This window comes from Cetorhinus maximus, chromosome 9, assembly GCF_964194155.1.
Source record: "Cetorhinus maximus chromosome 9, sCetMax3.hap1.1, whole genome shotgun sequence".
In the NCBI taxonomy this organism is placed as follows: domain Eukaryota; kingdom Metazoa; phylum Chordata; class Chondrichthyes; order Lamniformes; family Cetorhinidae; genus Cetorhinus; species Cetorhinus maximus.
This window is the reverse complement of record NC_135887.1, coordinates 37,887,844-37,906,500: the sequence shown is the minus strand read 5'-3', so window position 1 is coordinate 37,906,500 and position 18,657 is coordinate 37,887,844. Positions and strand designations below refer to the sequence as shown.

Below are 18,657 nucleotides of genomic sequence, written 5' to 3'. Positions count from 1 at the left end.
GACACAATCTTTGTATCCCACTTTCAACTTTTTTCAATTTTTTTCCCCTTTAAAGAAAGAGTTCTTATTCTGAGATTCTGTCTCCTGGTTCTAGACCCCTCCCCCCACCTCCGCCGCCACCAACCCTGAGCCAGGAGAAACATCCTCCATGCAAATGCTCTGTCAAGCCCTGTAAGAACTTCATATGCTTCAATGAGACCACCTCTCGCACTTCTAAACGCTGGAGGATATAGGCCCAGTCTCCTCAACCTCTCCTCACAGGGCAATCCCACCGTCCTAGGGATCAGTCTAATGAACCTTCGTTTCACTCCCTCTAAGGCAAGTATATACTTCCTTAGATAAGGAGACCGAAACTGTACTCAATACTCCAGGCATGGTCTCATCAAGGCTTTATACAATTGCAGCAAGACATCTTTACTCATATACTCAAATTGTCTTGCAATAAAGGCCAACCCACCATTTGCCGCCTTAATTGTTTACTGCGCCTGTATGTCAGCTTTCAGTGACTCATGAGCAAGGACACAAAGGTCCCTTTGGACATCAACACTTCCCAACCTCTCACCATTTAAGAAATACTCTGCATTTCTGTTTTTCCTACCAAAGTGGATAACTTCACATTTTTGCACATTATATTCCATCTGCCATGTAATTGCCCACTCACTTGACCTGTCTAAATCCCTTGAAGCCTCTTGGCATCCTCCTCGCAATTCACATTCCCACCTCGTCTGTGTCGTCAGCAAATTTGGATATATTACATTTGGTCCCCACATCCAAATCATTAATATAATTTGTGAGTAGCTGGGGCCCTTGCAGTACTCCACGAGTCACAGCCTGCCAACCTGAGAATGACCCATTTATTCCTACTCTGTTTTCTGCCCATTAAGTAATTCCCAATCCATACCAGCATGATGTAAGAATTGTTAGTAACTGCCAAACAACATCTCTTGCCCAGAAAGTGAACACTTATAAATGTGGAGTCTCATTTCTTCAGATTGTGAATTGTTGATGGAGGGGTCACCACTAATCTACAACATTAGAATACAAAACTGTCTTGTCTAACGGAGAGGAGCAGCTGTGAGTGCTCAATGAGAGCGGTGGAATAAAATTTAACTTTCCTCATTCTTCGCTTTAGTGGCCTCTGTCCACCTCTCACTGTAAATGTCAGAGCACCTGCCCACCTCCAGTAAACTCCAATCTACTATTTAAAATATGTAACTATGATTAATGTGTGTTGATAAGATTAAATTAACTTTGCACTTTAGGAAGCTAAATCCAGGATCTTTCAGCTGCAAAAAATTATTTTTCAGTCAATTTGTTAGATTTCTTGCTGAAACTTCTGTCAAACTCACAACCAAATGTTACAGGAATGGTATGAATGTAATTGTCCTAACCATAGGATGACCAAAGCTTCACAGCTTGGTCGACACCCTGTTGAAGTGCAGGATATTGTGGAGTTCCTCACAATCATATCCCAATCAATTAGATTTTGACTGTAATGAACAGGATTTTACTACTTTAACCAGCTGCAGCAGAAAACCTTGCATTCATCTTCCAATAATTCATAACTAAAACTAAAAACCCTCACTGCCACATCAGTAGGGCTGTAAGAATGCATTATTGGCAGCCATGCCTCCTTCCTGTGCTGATGCAGTGCCCTCAGTTCTATTACAATTTTTTTTTAACTAAGCATCATTGGAAACAAAGGAAAGAACAAATATAAGTAAGCCACATTCACAGCAAGCAGGGCTGGAATGGAGAGTGAGCGCTTTCCTACATTATAGCAGTGACAACATTTCAAAAACACTTCATTTGCTGTAAAATGCTTTGGAATTTCCTGAGATCATGAAAGATGTTATATAAATGCAAGCCTTTCTTTCTTTTCACTAAGCAGCTCAAACAGCACTGGCCAAACAGCCTCCTGGACTAATTCAGAAGTGTTCATTGGCGATGTCTTGAGAGTCAAAAATGAGAGCACTCACCATAAAATGGCTGTCTAAACTAGTTATTTTTCATTTTTTATACTTTCAATTTTTGAATCAAAGCAGAACATACTTGAGCATACCTTATATGTCCCAACATACAAGAAAAAATCGGGGCAATATAACTGGCAGTGACCCCTGATTTATTTCACTGTGTCACAAATGACCAATTTATAATTAAAGTGCTTCACTTTGGTATTGCTTATCTGGTACTACTGGGTGTTTAACATAGTTCGGGTGTACCTATTGTGAGAGTTTTACACTAAACATGATATGCTATTGAAGTATTTTTGCATTACCACTTCACTTTGCAATTAGAAAAAAAAATTACATGTGGCACAAGGCAAAGGCAAAGTTTAGAGTCATTAAAGAAATAGCACACATGAATGACTGCCCTCTGTGTTATAATTTCACTGATATGAGTGCTATTGTGTAGTGAAGCATTGAACTATGTGTTTGCTCTCCCTCTATGGTACAGCTGGATTCTCTTTGTGTAACATGGGGCTGAACTTAATTAAAGACATTTACTTATGTAGCACTACAATTATATCTCTTTTAAATGACAAAACTCAACTATTTCTATTTGGAGGCGGAGACAGCAGGTAAATGCCACAAAGTTGGAAGAACAGCTTGGTGGCTGTTGTGACCTAGCAGTTGGTAAAGCTGAGTTATTTAAAATTCCTAACTGTCGTAACCTATATTTTAATTTTTGTGTGTTTGAGATGCAGCTCTAAATTCAGGAATCAGACCACTTGTTCTCGAGAGGTTTTATATCAAAATACATGAGACATTTATTCATTTACACAAGTTAAACATATACACATGGCTACAAATTACTACTATCGTAACTTTTAACAAATTCCCAAACTAATCTCCGTTAAGGCAACAGCAACCCATAGACTTTCAGCAGACACCAGGCAAAACATTTTCACCGTACAAATTCAAAATGAGATTCCTTTCACTTTGATTCTTGTGGAGGCAGTTGTAGGCTGACAGCTGCTTTGATCTTACATAGCCTCTGCCCTGCACACACAAAACTGCTGTCTGTTATACCTAGCACAGTTCATTGAATGTAAATTCTCATTGTATCACCACCCCCTTTACCTCTACCTCTTCTAACAATAAAACCCCTTTCATAGTACCAATTTTATTAGTAATATAAACATATTGCTTGGTCTCTGCTAGCTAGGTGCCAGATTTCAACCCCCTTCTTGAATGCTCTATTCAAAAAAATGCAAATGCTCTCTACCTCTCTTACATCTCAAAACTAGTACACATCAAAGCACCCAGACTACTGGCTTTAATCCAATTAAGACGCACCCATAGACTAAACCTCTATTTAAAAAATAAAATTCCAGTAAGATTATATACATTAATAGCTTCATGACAGTGGCTGACTGTGATAAGAGCAGGGTAGTTGTGGACATTGCTCTCTGATCAGTCTTTTGGCCTGAGCAATCCAACACCAAGGAAATGGAATCTGCCACCCCCTTCCAGGCCATACAAATGGATGCCAGGAATGTAATAAAGAATAATGGCAGAATGCACATAAACTTCACTCCTGCACTCCTAGATGGACCTTCATTTGGTCACCCTTTCATCCAAGCCCCATCAACCCTCCATCAACTATTCTCTCTGGTGTTACGGTTGGGGTAGAACTTGTTAGAGCCCTAAGGAACTTGAATGCATCAATAAAGATTCTCCGCCCCCCCGCCCAGCCCAGTTTAGTCGGATGTAAACAAACTCAGCTTCAGTAGTCTTTCTTTGTATAATTTATACATAGGAATGTATTTCATTAGTGTACTGTTTGGATCTTGAAGCACAGTGTGAATCTTTTATGGAACCACTACTCCAGCCATATGCAATCAGAACTGTTCAACAAACATTGTGTGTCTGTCCCCTGAGTTTACCATGCAAAGTGTTGGTACATTTAGCAGTTTGTTACACTGTTAGCTCTGTACATAAAGGTGTGTAAAGCAGAATTGTCTTGCTATTTCAGGAAGGAATGTAGTCTTAGTGAAAATCCCTCAGAGCAAGAAACAACAATGTAGAACAATTGAAGTTTACAGCACGGAAAGAGGTAAATTGGACCATTGTGTCCATGCTGGCTCTCTGAGAGAGCAATTCCTATAGGACATGATTTATTAATTAATAAATTATAGATGTGTGTGAACAACGATAAGCCACAGTAATAAGTCTTTGTAAGATGCCCAGAACAGATGTGATAAATACACATGGTTTTGAAGATGTTGAAGGGCGATGTGAAGTGGAATAAATAATCTGCTCCCCATAAGGAATAGCCGATTGGGTTCGATGCTAGAGGATGATTGGTTCCTGTGGAACGATATCTGGAAGTGAATCTGAGACAGATTTGGAATCATGAAGATTGGGGTGGGTAAGTTTAAATTTGTTGAGCATGAGAAGGCTGCAGATATCAAATTGTAATATCTGATGTACAGTGCTGAACTGGTTGTGTCAGGACTGCTAATTACCAAGTGTGTATTGATAGGTTTACTGAGTTTTCCCACGGATGACAGTTTTCACACTAGATTCTATGCATAATTGTTTTCTGTCTGAACTTGAGTGTCTTCATGTTCTTTCTTGTAATTATACGTTGTATGCTACACCCACTATGGCAAAAGGTCAGATAGTTGAGACTGTATTTATGTTGAATAATCACTTCCTGGAATCATTCTTTTTCTTCAGAACTGTAGCTTCCATAGCTGTAAAAAAAAAAAACCTCGCATACATATTGCAAAGTGGTTCCAACTGTAGCTGGCTCCAGATTCAAACAATTCCAAGTGTGTACTTCATTCAGAATCACTATGATTTAGCAGTGTCTTTTCCAGTGACTAGAGGAGGTCTGCCTGGGAGGGCAGGAGTGAAACGACCGTGCATTCTGCCATTATTATTTGTCACTTCCCTGACACCCATTTGTTTGAGCTGGAGGGGCTGGCAGGTCTCTTCCTTGGCTTAGCCAAGGGACTGACCAGGCAACGATATCCTTAACTAACCCACTCTTATTGCAATCGGCCATCAGACTGTTCTCTCACCTTTGGTGGCATTTACCTGCTGTCTCTGCCTCTGGAAAAGGAATAGCTGAGTTTTGTCTTTCAAAGAAGATATACTTGTGTAAAGCATTTGACTGCTTCCTTCAAAATGATACTGGTACCACCTCCTGTAAGCACATGATAAGAAATCCTGAAACATTAATCCAGCACCACTTGTTGGTGGAGCTAGTTACTCCTTCTTGGGAGTATCACTGACAAAGGTAAATTTCCTCCTCCACTATTAGGCTAACTATTTTGGTTCAGCTTGCTTATTATACAGACCAAAAACCCACTTTTGCCATCAGTTGTTCACACAGCTCTTACTCAATTATTGAAGAAAGTTTGTAGCCAGAATCAGAAATTCATAAGCAAAATTTGCTTTTCTTGTCAAATCTACCTGGAATGTGCATGATCAAATTCAGCACCAAAGGACCAAACTTAAGTTGGCAGCAGCACTATAATATGAGAATAGAATTATAGTACTGCTGTTCTGGATTTCTATAATGTATCACGTTCAACATAACAGCAGTGATTGCACCTAAAATGCTTAAGTGACTGTAAAGCACTTTGGGATGTCCTGAGATTGTGAAAATTGCATTATAAATGCAAGTTTTTTTATTGTGAAGTTTTTTGTGATCTGCTCATTGGAATTATAGGGAAACACTTAGCAGTACAATAAGTTTACGACAAAGTGTGTGTTGTGTCAGGAAAGTGCATTTTGAGCTATATAATGCCTAGGGTCAAGTATTGGCGGCTACTAGATTGTTACTGGAAAAAAGAAATGATTTTGAGTCACAATGTGCGATAGCTAATTCAGCACATAGATTAAACAGCATTGACTGAGGGCAGTTCTTCTGCAGTGCTTTGGGAGCAACACACTAAATCTTAGATCAGGCTCTGTAAAGAAATATAAGCAACTCTGGTAATTTGATTTAACCTGGTAGAATAACTGTGTGACCTTCAACTGGTTAAGTACCTGTAATGTTAAAATTGCAAACATGTTAAGCGTGTAAAATTATGTGCTGTACTGGGTAGACTGAGAAAGTACTGCTGACCTTGATGGTTTCCTTGCAGTAAATAAAGTAGTTGGAATTCCCATGGTTTAATTAAAAATCAGATTAAAACAGCATCTTCATATGGAGAGATGTAGCACACATCTGCTAGCAGCTCATCAGTCAATCCGACGAATGAAATGTTTAGGTATGCATTTCCAACTTGCATTCACTGTAGTCTTGTAACCCATTTCATTGGAACTTGGTCATGCCCAGAGAGCCGGCACATTTTTAAAGAACAATGATAGTTAAGCAACAAAGTGAAGAAGCGTTTTTATATTTAAATTACAGACAAATTATTTTTCTACTTTGCCATTCAGTATTCCTCATTAAAAAGCTTCAGAAATCTCTAAATTCAGATACATTGTGCAATCAAATACTTGAACAGAACAGACCCAGTTTGTACGACCGTTACCTTGTGGCAGGGTAGTAAAAGGGAATTTAACTGGGAGCAAAAGGACAAGCAGTGCTAATGTAGAAGGGATTTTAACAGAATAGTGTAAAATCTGCACATAGCAGCTGCCTGAAATGCTACATGTTGTTGAGACAATAAGCTACACTGAGGGGTGCTAGACTGACCTGGAACATTTGTCAGACTTGGAAGGTATAGGTTTATGCAGGTCCAGAAGCATTTTCTTTAGAAATACAGATTGATGCAATATGGTAACAAGGTAAGCGGCTGCCGCTTTTCCATAATTCAACATGAATTAATAAAGATTATATTGAGTTTAGTAGAGAAGTAGTGCAGAGGGATGTTAGATTCATGTCTCCTTTGATAGTTCTTACTGATGAATATTAGTGTTGCAGTGTTCCTTAATAAAGGTAACTGATCAAACTGCAACAAAATTGCAGTCCATTGGCAGTTGATAAGGAATTATAATAAATGAGGTAATGTATTAAAGTAGGTCAATGCATTTATCCAGTAACTAAAAGTTTTGTTTTCCATTGAATGTTCTGTGCACTACTTGGTAATAGACTACTATTTGGAGGAGAATAGATGTCCTCAAACATATTTCCATAGCTGTGATTGTTTTAAATTGAGAATAGCCCCTGGTGCAGAGCTGTATCAAAAAATAAGGTAAATTTAAGTACTAATATTTGCGCAGTGCTTAACTTGACATTTAAAAGCCTGTGGACGTAAGCAGAGAGAAAATTGAGGGAGGTAGAGATCCAACATTCTTGGAAATGAGTAGAAGACTTCTGTGAATTTTCGTACAGTGCGGGAAGGAGTGTAAATTGTTTTAATTAACTGCTTATGGAAATGGAGAATCACCAGGTTGATTGAAAAACTCAAACTATTGTAATCTTCATTTGTGTAGCCTTTCAATTGCTTTTGAAGGTCCACGAGGTGTGGTTGAGGTTTTCCATTACTGAATGGCACATATTGGTCATTAGGGTATCGTGTGTGTTTTGGACTTGAAATTTATATTTTTGTTGACCGGAATCTTTGATCTGGTGGTTTAGATTCTGGATGGTGCAAGTCTGCACATCATTCTTCTGATAGCGATGAATGCGATTGATTTAAAAAGCAAAAATGTTGGAAAAACTTAGCAGGTCAGGCACATCTGTGGAGAGAAACAGAGTTAATGTTTCAGATTGAGTGATCTTTAATCAGAACTGTCACTTGACCTGAAACATTAACTCTGTTTCTCTCCACAGATGCTGCCTGACCTGCTGAGTTTTTCCAGCATTTTTTGCTTTTTATTTCTGCTGTATTTTGCTTTTGTCTTAATACAATTGATTTGTTTGATTTCCAACAGTGATGCTGATTCAGAGCTGACTGGCTTGTGCCTTGGCGCACAAAGTTGGAACACCATCACCTGGAGGTTCCCCTCCAAGTAACTCACCATCCTGACTTGGAAATATATCGTCATTCCTTCACTGTCGCTGGGTCAAAGTCCTGGAACTCCCTCCCTAACAGCACTGTGGGTGTACCTACACCACATAGACTGCAGGAGTTCAAGAAGGCAGCTCACTACAACCTTCTCAAGGGCAACTAGGGATGGCCAATAAATGCTGGCCCAGCCAGTGAAGCCCACATCCTGTGAATGAATAAAACAACCAGTGACATTTTGTCCTGTTAAAAGGATAGACTTGCATATAAGATAGAGTTTCTTAAAGGAAAGGGGTTGTGTAGCTTTGTTCTCTTCCTAGATGGGCTGCTGGAATTAAGGAGTTCTACCCCAGCTGCTCACAGAATAAAAAAGAACTCATCAAAAAATTAACCCCATCACAGGAAACATTTGGCTCATATTCACCTTTTATATAAATTAATGCATTTTATGAGGTGTGTTTTAAAGCTGAATGGGAAAAAATTACCTGACATAACAATACTATGTATTAAAACTGTAGGCATGATAGCTGAAGATACCGGTTGAGTTGAGTTTGCCTTAAGATTTCTGATGCGACAGTTTGTGGAGTTGAGTTCTAGAATGTGCAAATGTGAAAGCAGGAATTGGAAAAAGTTAAGGGAATGAAAGAGTTCCTTACATATTCTAAGACCTATTATTGCTCGTCACTGGATTGTTACTTAACTCCCCCATATCAGGCATTCATGTTTGACTTGAAATCTGCTTCTGTCTCAACAGTAATACAAGATCATCTGTACAGTCAAGTTCATTTACTCGGAGTGGCCAGAAGGTCCCCCTCTATCATAAAAATCCATCTTTGGTTCATCTGGCCTGTATCGTGGTCATTCCCCCCCCCCCACAAAGAATGTGATAATTTGTTTTGTGAAATTTTATGAAAGTGAAATTATGTTTGGCTACTTTCTTAGAGTTCTTTGTGGAAGTAACAAGCAACATTAATAATGGGGAACACGTAGATGTGGGGTGCTTGGATAAAAGGCATTTGATGAGGTGTCACGTCAAAGGTTACTACACAAAATAAGAGTCATGGTTGAGGGGAACATATTAGCATGGATAGAGGATTGGTTAGGATGGCTCATTTTCAGGTTGGCAAAGTGCGACTAGTGAGATGCCATGGGGATCAGTGCTGGGGCCCCAACTATTTACAATTTATATCACTGACTTGGATGAAGGGACTGAATGTAAGCCAAGTGTGCTGGTGACACAAAGTAGATAGGAGAGTAAGTTGTGAAGAGGGTATAAAGATTCTGCAAAGGGATATATATGTTAAAGTGAGTGGGCAAAAATTTGGCAGACGGAGTATAATGTAGGAAAATGTGAGGTTGTCCACTTCAGGAAGAATAAAATGCAGAATACTATTTAAATGGAAAGAGATTGCAAAACTCTCCGGTCCAACGGGATCTGGGAGTCCCAGTACATGAATCACAGAAAGCTGGTATCAGGCGAAGCAAGTGATAGGAAGGCAAATGGAATGTTGTTGTTCACTGCAAGGGGTATGGAATACAAAATTTTGCTGCAATTGTACAGGTCATTGGCGGGAAGACATCTGGAGTACTGTGTACGGTTTTGGTCTCCTTACCTAAGAAAGGATATAATTGCATTCGAAGCAGTTCAGAGAAGGTTCACTCGACTCACGCCTGGGATGAAGGGGTTATCTTATGAGGAAAGGTTGGGCCTTTATCCATTGGAGTTTGGGAGAATGTGAGGTGATCTTATTGAAACATATAAGACCCTGAGGGAACTTGACAGGATGGATGCTGAGAGGATTTTTCCCCCTGTTGGGCAGACTAGAACTAGGGGTCACAGTTTAAAAATAGAGTCTCCCATTTAAGACTGAGATGAGAAGAACTTTTTCCCCCGAGGGTCGTTAGCTGGTGGAATTCTTTTCCCAGAGAGCAGTAGGCTGGGCCATTGAATATATTTAGTGCTGAGTTAGATAGATAGATTCTCTGTTGACAAGGGAGTAAAAGGGTATGGGGTAGACAGGAAAGTAGAATTGAGGCTACAATCAGATCAGCCATGATCTTATCAATTGGAGAAGCAGGCTTGAGGGGCTGAATAGCTTAATCCTGCCCCTAATTCATGTATTTGTATGTAATTTGCATGTTTATAAATGAAAACCCATTCTGGATAGACAATACCTGCATGCACTGAAAATAAGATTCTCTGTGTAGAGTTTGTTAATTGTCCAGGTTTCACCAATTCACAAATTATTTTGGGTGGGTGTCCAAATACCCTGTCACATGTACAGTGACAACTGTTGAATATGAAAGGCTGGCTGGCTTAAACAGTTTGTAAAGAAATCTGCATTCAGTTGACTGAACATAGAGAGCACTAGATCAGACAAGTTGCTTGGGCTTCATCTAAGTTGAACATTTGAAACTTAAATGACCTGACCACCTCAGCAGTGATAGGATAGTGCTGTTGAGTTTGCTTTCAGACTTTCCACCTGCTCCACCTCTTCTGCTTGCGCCGCCTCCTCCCCCCTCGGCCTGCTCCACCTCCAACCCCTCAATTGTAATGCTATTGCCCTGAAAAAAATCCAATGATACCTTACATTTGTGGAACCTTGTTTTGCAGGGTTTAGGCCATTCTTGCCACCAAAACAACAGTGAACACACTTTAGAAGTACTCAATTGGCTGGAAAGCACTTTTGGAACATCCTGTGGATGCAAGAAGTGCTGTGCAACCAGAGTTCTTTTTTCTGTCCATAGTGCTGTCAAGTATTAATTGTGCCATGTTGGACATGATTTCAATTGATCATGGAATTTCCTATTGCGTCTATAACCCATGAACTTGTGCTTCAGCTATTACATGCCCTCATCTCAAAATCTGAGAACCTCTACAAGAAAGAAAATCTTAACCATTCTCCCACTGCTGACGTTCAGTTACTGACCTGTAGCCCTCATGTTGGTGAACTTCTTTGGAAAGTATATTTGAAACTCATTAGAGAAATCAGATGTTCTCATAAGGTCCGTTTTTCTCATTAAAATTGTGCTGCAAAAATGATTGGCGTCCTCACTCTGAACTTGGTCATATTTGTTCCATTTAAGGCCTGAATAGCAGAGTACTTCCCAACAACTTACTGGTTTGTTGCTGTAAAAAAACACGTGCAGTCCAGAAAGAGGTCTTTTGGCCTATTGGCACAAACGCAATGAGTCAAATGCCTTCCTCCTGTGCTCTAGCTTCTAAGAATAGCAAATATGAGGAACGTTTTTATTTTCTCAGTAAACTAAATAGAATAAAACTGTTTACTGTTTGCACTTGTAAAAGTTGTCCAGTCAGTACACCTGTAGAGAGTTACAGCTGAGCAGAAATTCTTTCAGTCTATCGGGTCTGTGTTGGTTCCATACTGCAACAGCTTGTATTTATATAGCATCTTTAACATAGTAAAATGTCCCACAGTGCTTTACATCTCAAACTAATCCCACTTCCTCAGTCTCTCCCCATTGCCCCTGCATTTTTCTCTATTTCAAATAGTACTCGTGTGCTTTGAAACCCGCTTATCATTTCTATTGTCTGTAGAAAAACATAATTAAGATAATTAGTTCTAATTGAATCAGAGAGTGACGAATCAACAAATGTTCTTGTACTAAATATTTTGCTTGTAATAGAAACTTTAATTATTAAAAGAACTGATCACACTAGTTTCTTCATCCAAATCAGTGAAGTTGCAGCTTTTTGAGCACTCGGTTTATCAGAGGGCAAGGATGCTCTTAGATGTTGTTAATAATATATGATGCTGATTCTGCCCTCCTGCTGCTATAAGTGAGAATTCTTGAAAAACTATCACAAGGTTAGGAAGTTTTGCCTGCAGGAAAGGCCAATATCTGATTAATGAGTAAATAAGCAGCCTCAGTTAGGATGGGTAGCGAGGAGTAAATCTGAACAATAGCAAGGCAGTTCTGAGGAGTGTAGTAGAAGGTAGAGTTTTTGCTGGTTCCACAAAACAATGTAACTGTGATCTTGCAGTGGTCTAGCTTCATATCAGTATTAAGTAAAAGTATGTTGTACAGTGAATGACTTGTGCAGTTTTGATTTTCTGTTATTGTCCTTTGCAGGTGCCTTTTCCAGTACTTCAAGGTGAAGGTGTGGAATACCTGGGCCGTGCAGATGATGCTGTAATCGCTATCTCTAATTACAGACTGCACATTAAATACAAAGATTCTTTAATCAATGTAAGCAGTACTTTATTGGATACCATCCTGAAGCTGCTATAATTTAACTTATCTTGACAGGTGTTAGAATTTTAAGTAAGTGACCCAAATGGAATTACTACATTCGCTATCAAATTGAGCTGTTAGTCTTCTGTTTACAGCCGCCAACATTCTGTTCATTCACTTGGCAAAAAAGGGATCAGCTCTTCACTGTTGAGCATTTATAAATGCAACTATTTACTGAAAGGTAAAGTGATAAAGAGAAAGAAGGGTTGAAGAGAGGCATTCCTTAGATGAATAAATAAAATGGACTAACTCAGTCATGGAAATTGTACTAAATCTATCATTTCTTTAGATCAAATTACAGTTTAGTAATACAACTATTGAGCTGATCTATGGTTCTGTATCTGTCGACTTGCTCGCTTCCCACACTGTAATTTGTGTTCCCACTTGTTTTCCATCCTTGTTCTGTTGATCTTTTACCCTAAGCTTCTATTTATTCTCCAATATTTCTGTGTGATTATTCTTGTCTCTTTCTACATCCCATACATTTTCATTGACTGTTTCTTTTCTCCTCCTCACCCTAAAAGGTGTGACGTGGAGTCTACTCTGTACTTTTGCTAAGCACCAAAATTATCACTGCTACTCCCAAGGTGACAGCACCACTGTACCCTCTGAGAGTCTGCCACTCTGATCCCTTCCTGCACTTTGTCCTCATTATGAAGTTATGCTGAAAAAATATATATAGATATTCGATGAGGACCAAGTTGTCAAGCTAAGAAATGTTTTTAGAAAACAAAACCAAGTGTTGGTTACCTATCCACTAGACCCAGTAACTAATAGGTGGCAATGGCAATCAGCGATATGAAGTGAAACTGTTTATGTGATGTTGCCCATAACGACTACATTGACTGTTTTGAACTAGCCAACAAAATATGCTCTTTCTTTAGCCTCAAGTAGGCCCAAGGTGAACTTGATGGCCTAGATTCCCCCAGGGATTGCTGGCCTGGGATGGACTGGGGATGCCATTTCAGAATGGCATCATGCTTGAACATCATAGCTCTGACCATAGTAACCAAGATACCACGGTTACAACACAGCAATCACATATCTGGAAATGGGCAGGAAGTATCTTGAATATAAATATTTTAGTGGCATTAAAATAGGTTTTGCATTTGCCTTTGAATCTGTTCTATTTGCCCATTTTGGCCCAGCAAATAGAAGAACAGGATATTCAAGAACATTCGATAGAAGATGAGGAAACCTGGGATGAGGAAACACAGTCACCTGTTTATCTTGCAGGAATTGTGTTTCTAATCATGTAGATATTGATACCTCATCACTGTAAACTGAAGAGACTATAGTTGCCAATTTATAATTTGAGTATTGCTGAAAAAAGACATGCTATTGAAACTTTTCATCTTGCACTCATCAGAATGAGTGCAAGACAAAAAAATTCAACAGCTCGTCTCTTTTTTCATCACTCAAATACTCAAGTTCTGTACTACCAAGCAACAGTTTATAATTCATTTTTTATTTAAATGATATGGATAACTTTGCTAATGGCGTAGATTAGCATCTTGCTGTATGTTTGTATTGACTTGGCTACATATCTGGCTATGTAATTGCACCCAATGTGAGCATGGCTTCCCATGTAGGGAGTCCAGTTATTCATGTTAACAGGATGATGTGATAACTTGGGTTGTATGCCTTGGCTTAGTGAGATCACCCTCACCTCTGAGTCAGAGACTGTGCATTCAAGTCCCACTTGAGACTTGTTCTCAGCATAGATTGTGCGCTGAACAGCAACTTGGATTTATATTGTGCCTATAATGTAGTAAATAACCCAAGATACTTCATGGGAGCATTATTGGCAAACATTTTTTACTGGACCACATATGGAGAAAGATGACCCAAAGCTTAGTCAAAGAGGTAATTTTTTTAAGGAGGAGAGAGAGGTTTAGGGCAGGAATTCAGATGTTTAGAGCTTGGTAGCTGAAGGTATGACCGCAAATGATGGGCAAAGGAAATCGGGGCTTCATGAAACAAAAATGCAGAGTTCTTGGAGGGATGGAGGAGGTGACATAAATAGGGAGGGGAGAAGCTGTGGAAAGATTTAAAAGCAAGGGTGATCATTTTAAAATTGAGACAGTGGTGGACTAGGAACCAATGTAAGTCAGTGAGCAAAGAGGTGATGGGTGAAGATGACTCGTGCAAGCTAGAATGCAGACACTTGAACATTGGATAAGCTCAATTTATGGAAGGCAGAAGATAGGAGGCTATCCAGAAGAGTATTGGAATAGTTAAGGTTACAAAAACATTGTATGAGGTTTTATCAACAGATGGGCTGAGATAGAGGAAGAGATTAACAATGTTGAAAGAAGATGGTCTTGGTCAAGAAGATAATGGGAGTTGGAAGCTAAGCTGAGAATCAAATAGGACACAGTGGTTGCGAATGGCCTGCTTTGGTCACAAGACAGTGATCAGGGAGAGGGATGGAATCGATGACTATGGGGCAGATTTTGTGGTGGGTGCCAAAGGTGATGGCTTCAGTCTTCTCAATACTTGGAAGAAATTTCTGCTCATTTAATAATGGATGCCGGATCAGCAATATGAGCTGATGTGGTGGAGGGATCAAGAGAGATGGTGGTAAGGTACAGTTGTGTGCCATCAACCTGAATGTGGAATGTATTTTCAGGAGAGGCTGCTGAAGGAAGGCATGTACATGAGAAATAGCAGCGAACCATAGGCAGGGTTTCTTGGGGTTTCCAGAGATAACGTTGGGGGAGCTGGAAGAGAAGCCTTCTTTGGATATGACTGGATCAGTAAGAATGAAACAAGACAAGTGCAGACCCATTTAGCTAGATAATGGAGGAGAGGTGTTCAGAGGAGGATGGAATGGTCAGTGTGTAAAAAGCTGCAGACTGGTCGAGAAGAATGAGGAGTGATGGTGCACCATGGTCATGCTCATATAGTGGTTTTGATTTGTGGCTTTGTTCAGGGTAGTTTCAGTGCTGAGACAGGGCAGAAATCTGATAGGAGAGGTTGATACATGGAATTGCCGAAAGATGGACATGAATTTGAGTGACAACAACACATTCAAGGACTTTGGAGAGGAATGGGAGAGTGGAGATGAATTGGTAGTTTGCAAAGGGTTAAGAATGGGCTTTTCGAGGAATGGTAGCAGGTTTGAAAGAGTAGACAGTACCAAAGGAGTGGGAACTGTTTTTAATTCTTTCATGGGATGTGGGTGTCACTGACAAGGCTAGAATTTGTTGCCCAACCTTAATTGCCCTTGAGAAAATGGTGAGCTGCCTTCTTGAACCGCTCTCCATCAGCTCACATTGCTGTTTGGAAGGGCGTTGCAGGATTTTGATCCAGCGACTGAAGGAATGGCCATATAGTTCCAAGTTAGGATGGTCTGTGGCCTGGAAGGGAACTTGCAAGTGGTGGTGTTCCCATGCATCTGCTGCCCTTGCTCCTCTAGGTGGTAGAAATCATGGGCTTGGACGGAGGCTTGGAAAGTTGCTGCAGTGCATTTTGTATACTGTTCACTGACACTCAGCTTGGGTTCTGCCCGGATCACTCAGCTCCTAACCTCATTACAAGCTTGGTTGAAATATGAACAAAAGAGCTGAACTCCTGAGGTGAGATGAGAGTGACTGTCCTTGACATCAAGGCAGGCATTTGACCAAGTGTGGCATCAATGACCCCAAGCAAAACTGGGGTCAGTGGGAATCAGGGAGTCATACCTAGCACAAAGGAAGATGGTTGTGGTTGTTGGAGGTCAATGATCTCAGTTCCAGGACAGCATTGCGGGAGTTCCTCACGATAGTGTCCTAGGTCCAACCATCTTCAGCTGCTTCATCAATGACTTGCCTTCCATCGTAAGTTAGAAGTCGGGATGTTAGCTAATGATTGTACAATGTTCACCATTCGTGACTCTTCAGAGACTGCAGCAGTCCATGTATAAATGCAGGAAGATCTGGACAATATCAGGGGGCTGACAAGTGGCAAGGAAGGTTCGTGCCACACAAGTGCTAGGCAATGACCATCTCCAACAAGATAGAATCTAACCATCGACCCTTGACGTTCATTGGTATTACCATCGCTGAATCCCCAACTATCAACATCTTGGGGGGCTACCATTGACCATAAACTGAACTGGACCATCCATATAAATATTGTGGCCCCACAAGAGCAGGTCAGAGGTTAGGAATCCTGCGACGAGTAACTCACCTCCTGACTCCTGAAAGCCTGTCCACCACCTACAAGGCACAATCAGGAGTGTGATGGAATACTCTTCACTTGCCTGGATGAATGCAGCTGCAACAACACTCAAGAAGCTTGACACCATCCAGGACAAAGCAGCCTACTTGACTGCCACCCCATCCACAAACATTCACTCCCCCACCACCGATGCACAGTGACAGCAGTATGTACCATCTACAAGATGCACTGCAGGAGCTCACTAAGGCTCCTTAGACAGCACCTTCCAATCCAACACCACCATCAAGAAGGGTAAGTGCAGCAAACAAATGGGAACACCACCACCTGGAAACTCTCCTCCAAGCCACACACCATCCTGACTTGGAAATATATCGCCGTTCCTTCGCTGTCGCTGGGTCAAAACTCTGGAACTCCCTCTAACAGCACTGTGGGTGTACCTACACAACATGTACTGCAGCGGTTCAAGATGGCAGCTCACCATCACCTTCTCATGGGCAATTAGGGATGAGCAATAAATGCTGGCCTATCCAGTGAAGCCCACATCCCATGAATGATGGAAATTTTTTTTAAGATCCTACACACACTGCTGCCCTGTGTGTTGATGGTCAAGGAAGTGAATGTTGGCGCCAGTCAAGTGGGCTGCTTTGCCCTGCATACTGTCGAGCTTCTTGAGAGTTGTTGGAGCTGCACTCATCCAGGTAGGTGGAGACTATTCCATCACACTGCTGACTGTGGGCTAAGAAGCAAAACGAGTGGTCAGTAGTGTATTGGGAATAGTGTTCAAAGAGCAGGAGATAGGTTTCATTAGCGAGATGATCTTGGAGTGATCTTGAGCAGAGATAATAGCAAAACTTTATACAATGCAGTGGTGAGGGAATGCTGCACTATCTAAAGTGCTACTTTTTCGGCATAGATGTTAAACTGTCATAACGTAGAAGATCCTATAGCACTCGGGAAAGAAAAGCAGTTGAGTTCTTGTATCCTGGTCAAAGCTTATCACTCAAACAACACTTAAGACTGTTCTGGTCACTTATTTCAGAGCCGTTTTTGTGAGCTTGCTATGTGCAAATTGACTACCCTGTTTCCTACATTCCAACAGTGGCCACGATTCAAAAATACATAATCAGCTGTAAAGTGCTTTGGCACACCTGAGATCATGAAAGGTGCTAATAAATACTCGAAGGGGTAGGCAGTGTAAATGCAGGTAAGATGTTTCCCCTGGTTGGGGAGTCTAGAACCAGGGGGCACAATTTGAAAATAAGAGGGAAGCCACTTAGGAACAAGAGGAGAATTTTCTTTTACTCAGTGGGCTGTGAATCTTTGGAATTCTCTACCCCAGAGGGCTGTGGAAGCTCGGTCATTCAGTATGTTTAAAACAGAGATTGACAGATTTCTGAATACCAATGACATAAGGGATGTGGGGGAAAAAAGCATTGAAGAGGATGATCAGCCATGATCGTATTGAATGGTGGAGCAGTCTCGATAGACTGAATGGCCTACTCCTCCTCTGTTCCTATAAATGCAAGTTCTTTCTTAAAGAGCATGAATGATGTTTAAGTCATAATAGCTATATCAATACTTTAGATGTATTTTGTAGCCATAAAGAAGAGAATTAATTATTTACTGAAATAAAAGGGAGCAGCATTACTATTATCTTCCCCATTCTGCTGCATTAGGCACATGCTGGCATGCAGTCTTTGGGTTCTATAATATGGTTGAGGGTGGTGTAAAGTAGACCTGGCACCAAGTAGTGCATACTGGTTGGCATGCAGTATCTTTAGCTTGCTCTAGTTTGGTTGTGTATTGCCTGGTGTATCTTGACTTTAGAACATAGCAAGTATTTTCAGTGTATAAGGTTCCTGCCTTTCTCACATTTATTATTTTGATTTCATTTTCCCCTTCTCTTTCCTTTTGTTCTGTTTTAGACCTTTCTGCAGGGTGTGGACGGTGACATCTCAGTAAGTACTGTGTGTGTGTGTACTTCACTGCTGGTTACGCATACAACGGTGTATCCAACACAGCTTGTGTGCATACAGTCTTGGTCAAAGACATAGGCTTTAAGGTTCCATTACAATACTATGTAATAGCATAGTACATAGACAGGAATAAAGTATGTCCAACGCAACTTAAAGAAACTTCAAGTGTGAACATCTTTATCCTCACCCCCATAATAACAACAGATAGATGCGTCAAAAAGATGCTTGATTAGTAAATGTATTAACAGGAACTCAGTGCTTCCAGCACTTTCCTCTCAGCTTCACTCCCTCACATTCTTATGTTTGCATACTTGAAGGTTGGTACTAATTAGGCAGTTTGCTAAT

At 40.5% G+C, this 18,657-nt stretch overlaps 1 protein-coding gene across 14 annotated transcripts in view; it reads left to right on the top strand.

Moving 5' to 3' along the window:
* Positions 1 to 18,657, top strand: part of mtmr4 (myotubularin related protein 4) — a 196,294-nt gene that overhangs the window by 87,638 nt on the left and 89,999 nt on the right. For 6 of the 14 annotated variants that reach the window (XR_013577531.1, XM_078548538.1, XM_078548539.1 and 3 more), the window contains 2 exons: positions 12,011 to 12,127; positions 18,262 to 18,294. The exons of 2 other annotated variants lie outside the window; for them this stretch is intronic. Coding sequence is in view for 5 of the 12 variants with exons in the window: in XM_078548538.1 (XP_078404664.1) it covers positions 12,011 to 12,127; positions 18,262 to 18,294 (150 nt within the window). In the remaining 7 variants the exon portion in view is untranslated. Of the gene's footprint in view, positions 1 to 3,978; positions 4,060 to 12,010; positions 12,128 to 18,261; positions 18,295 to 18,657 lie in introns of all 14 variants that reach the window. 6 more of the 14 variants (XM_078548544.1, XM_078548546.1, XM_078548548.1 and 3 more) reach the window with 2 other exon arrangements.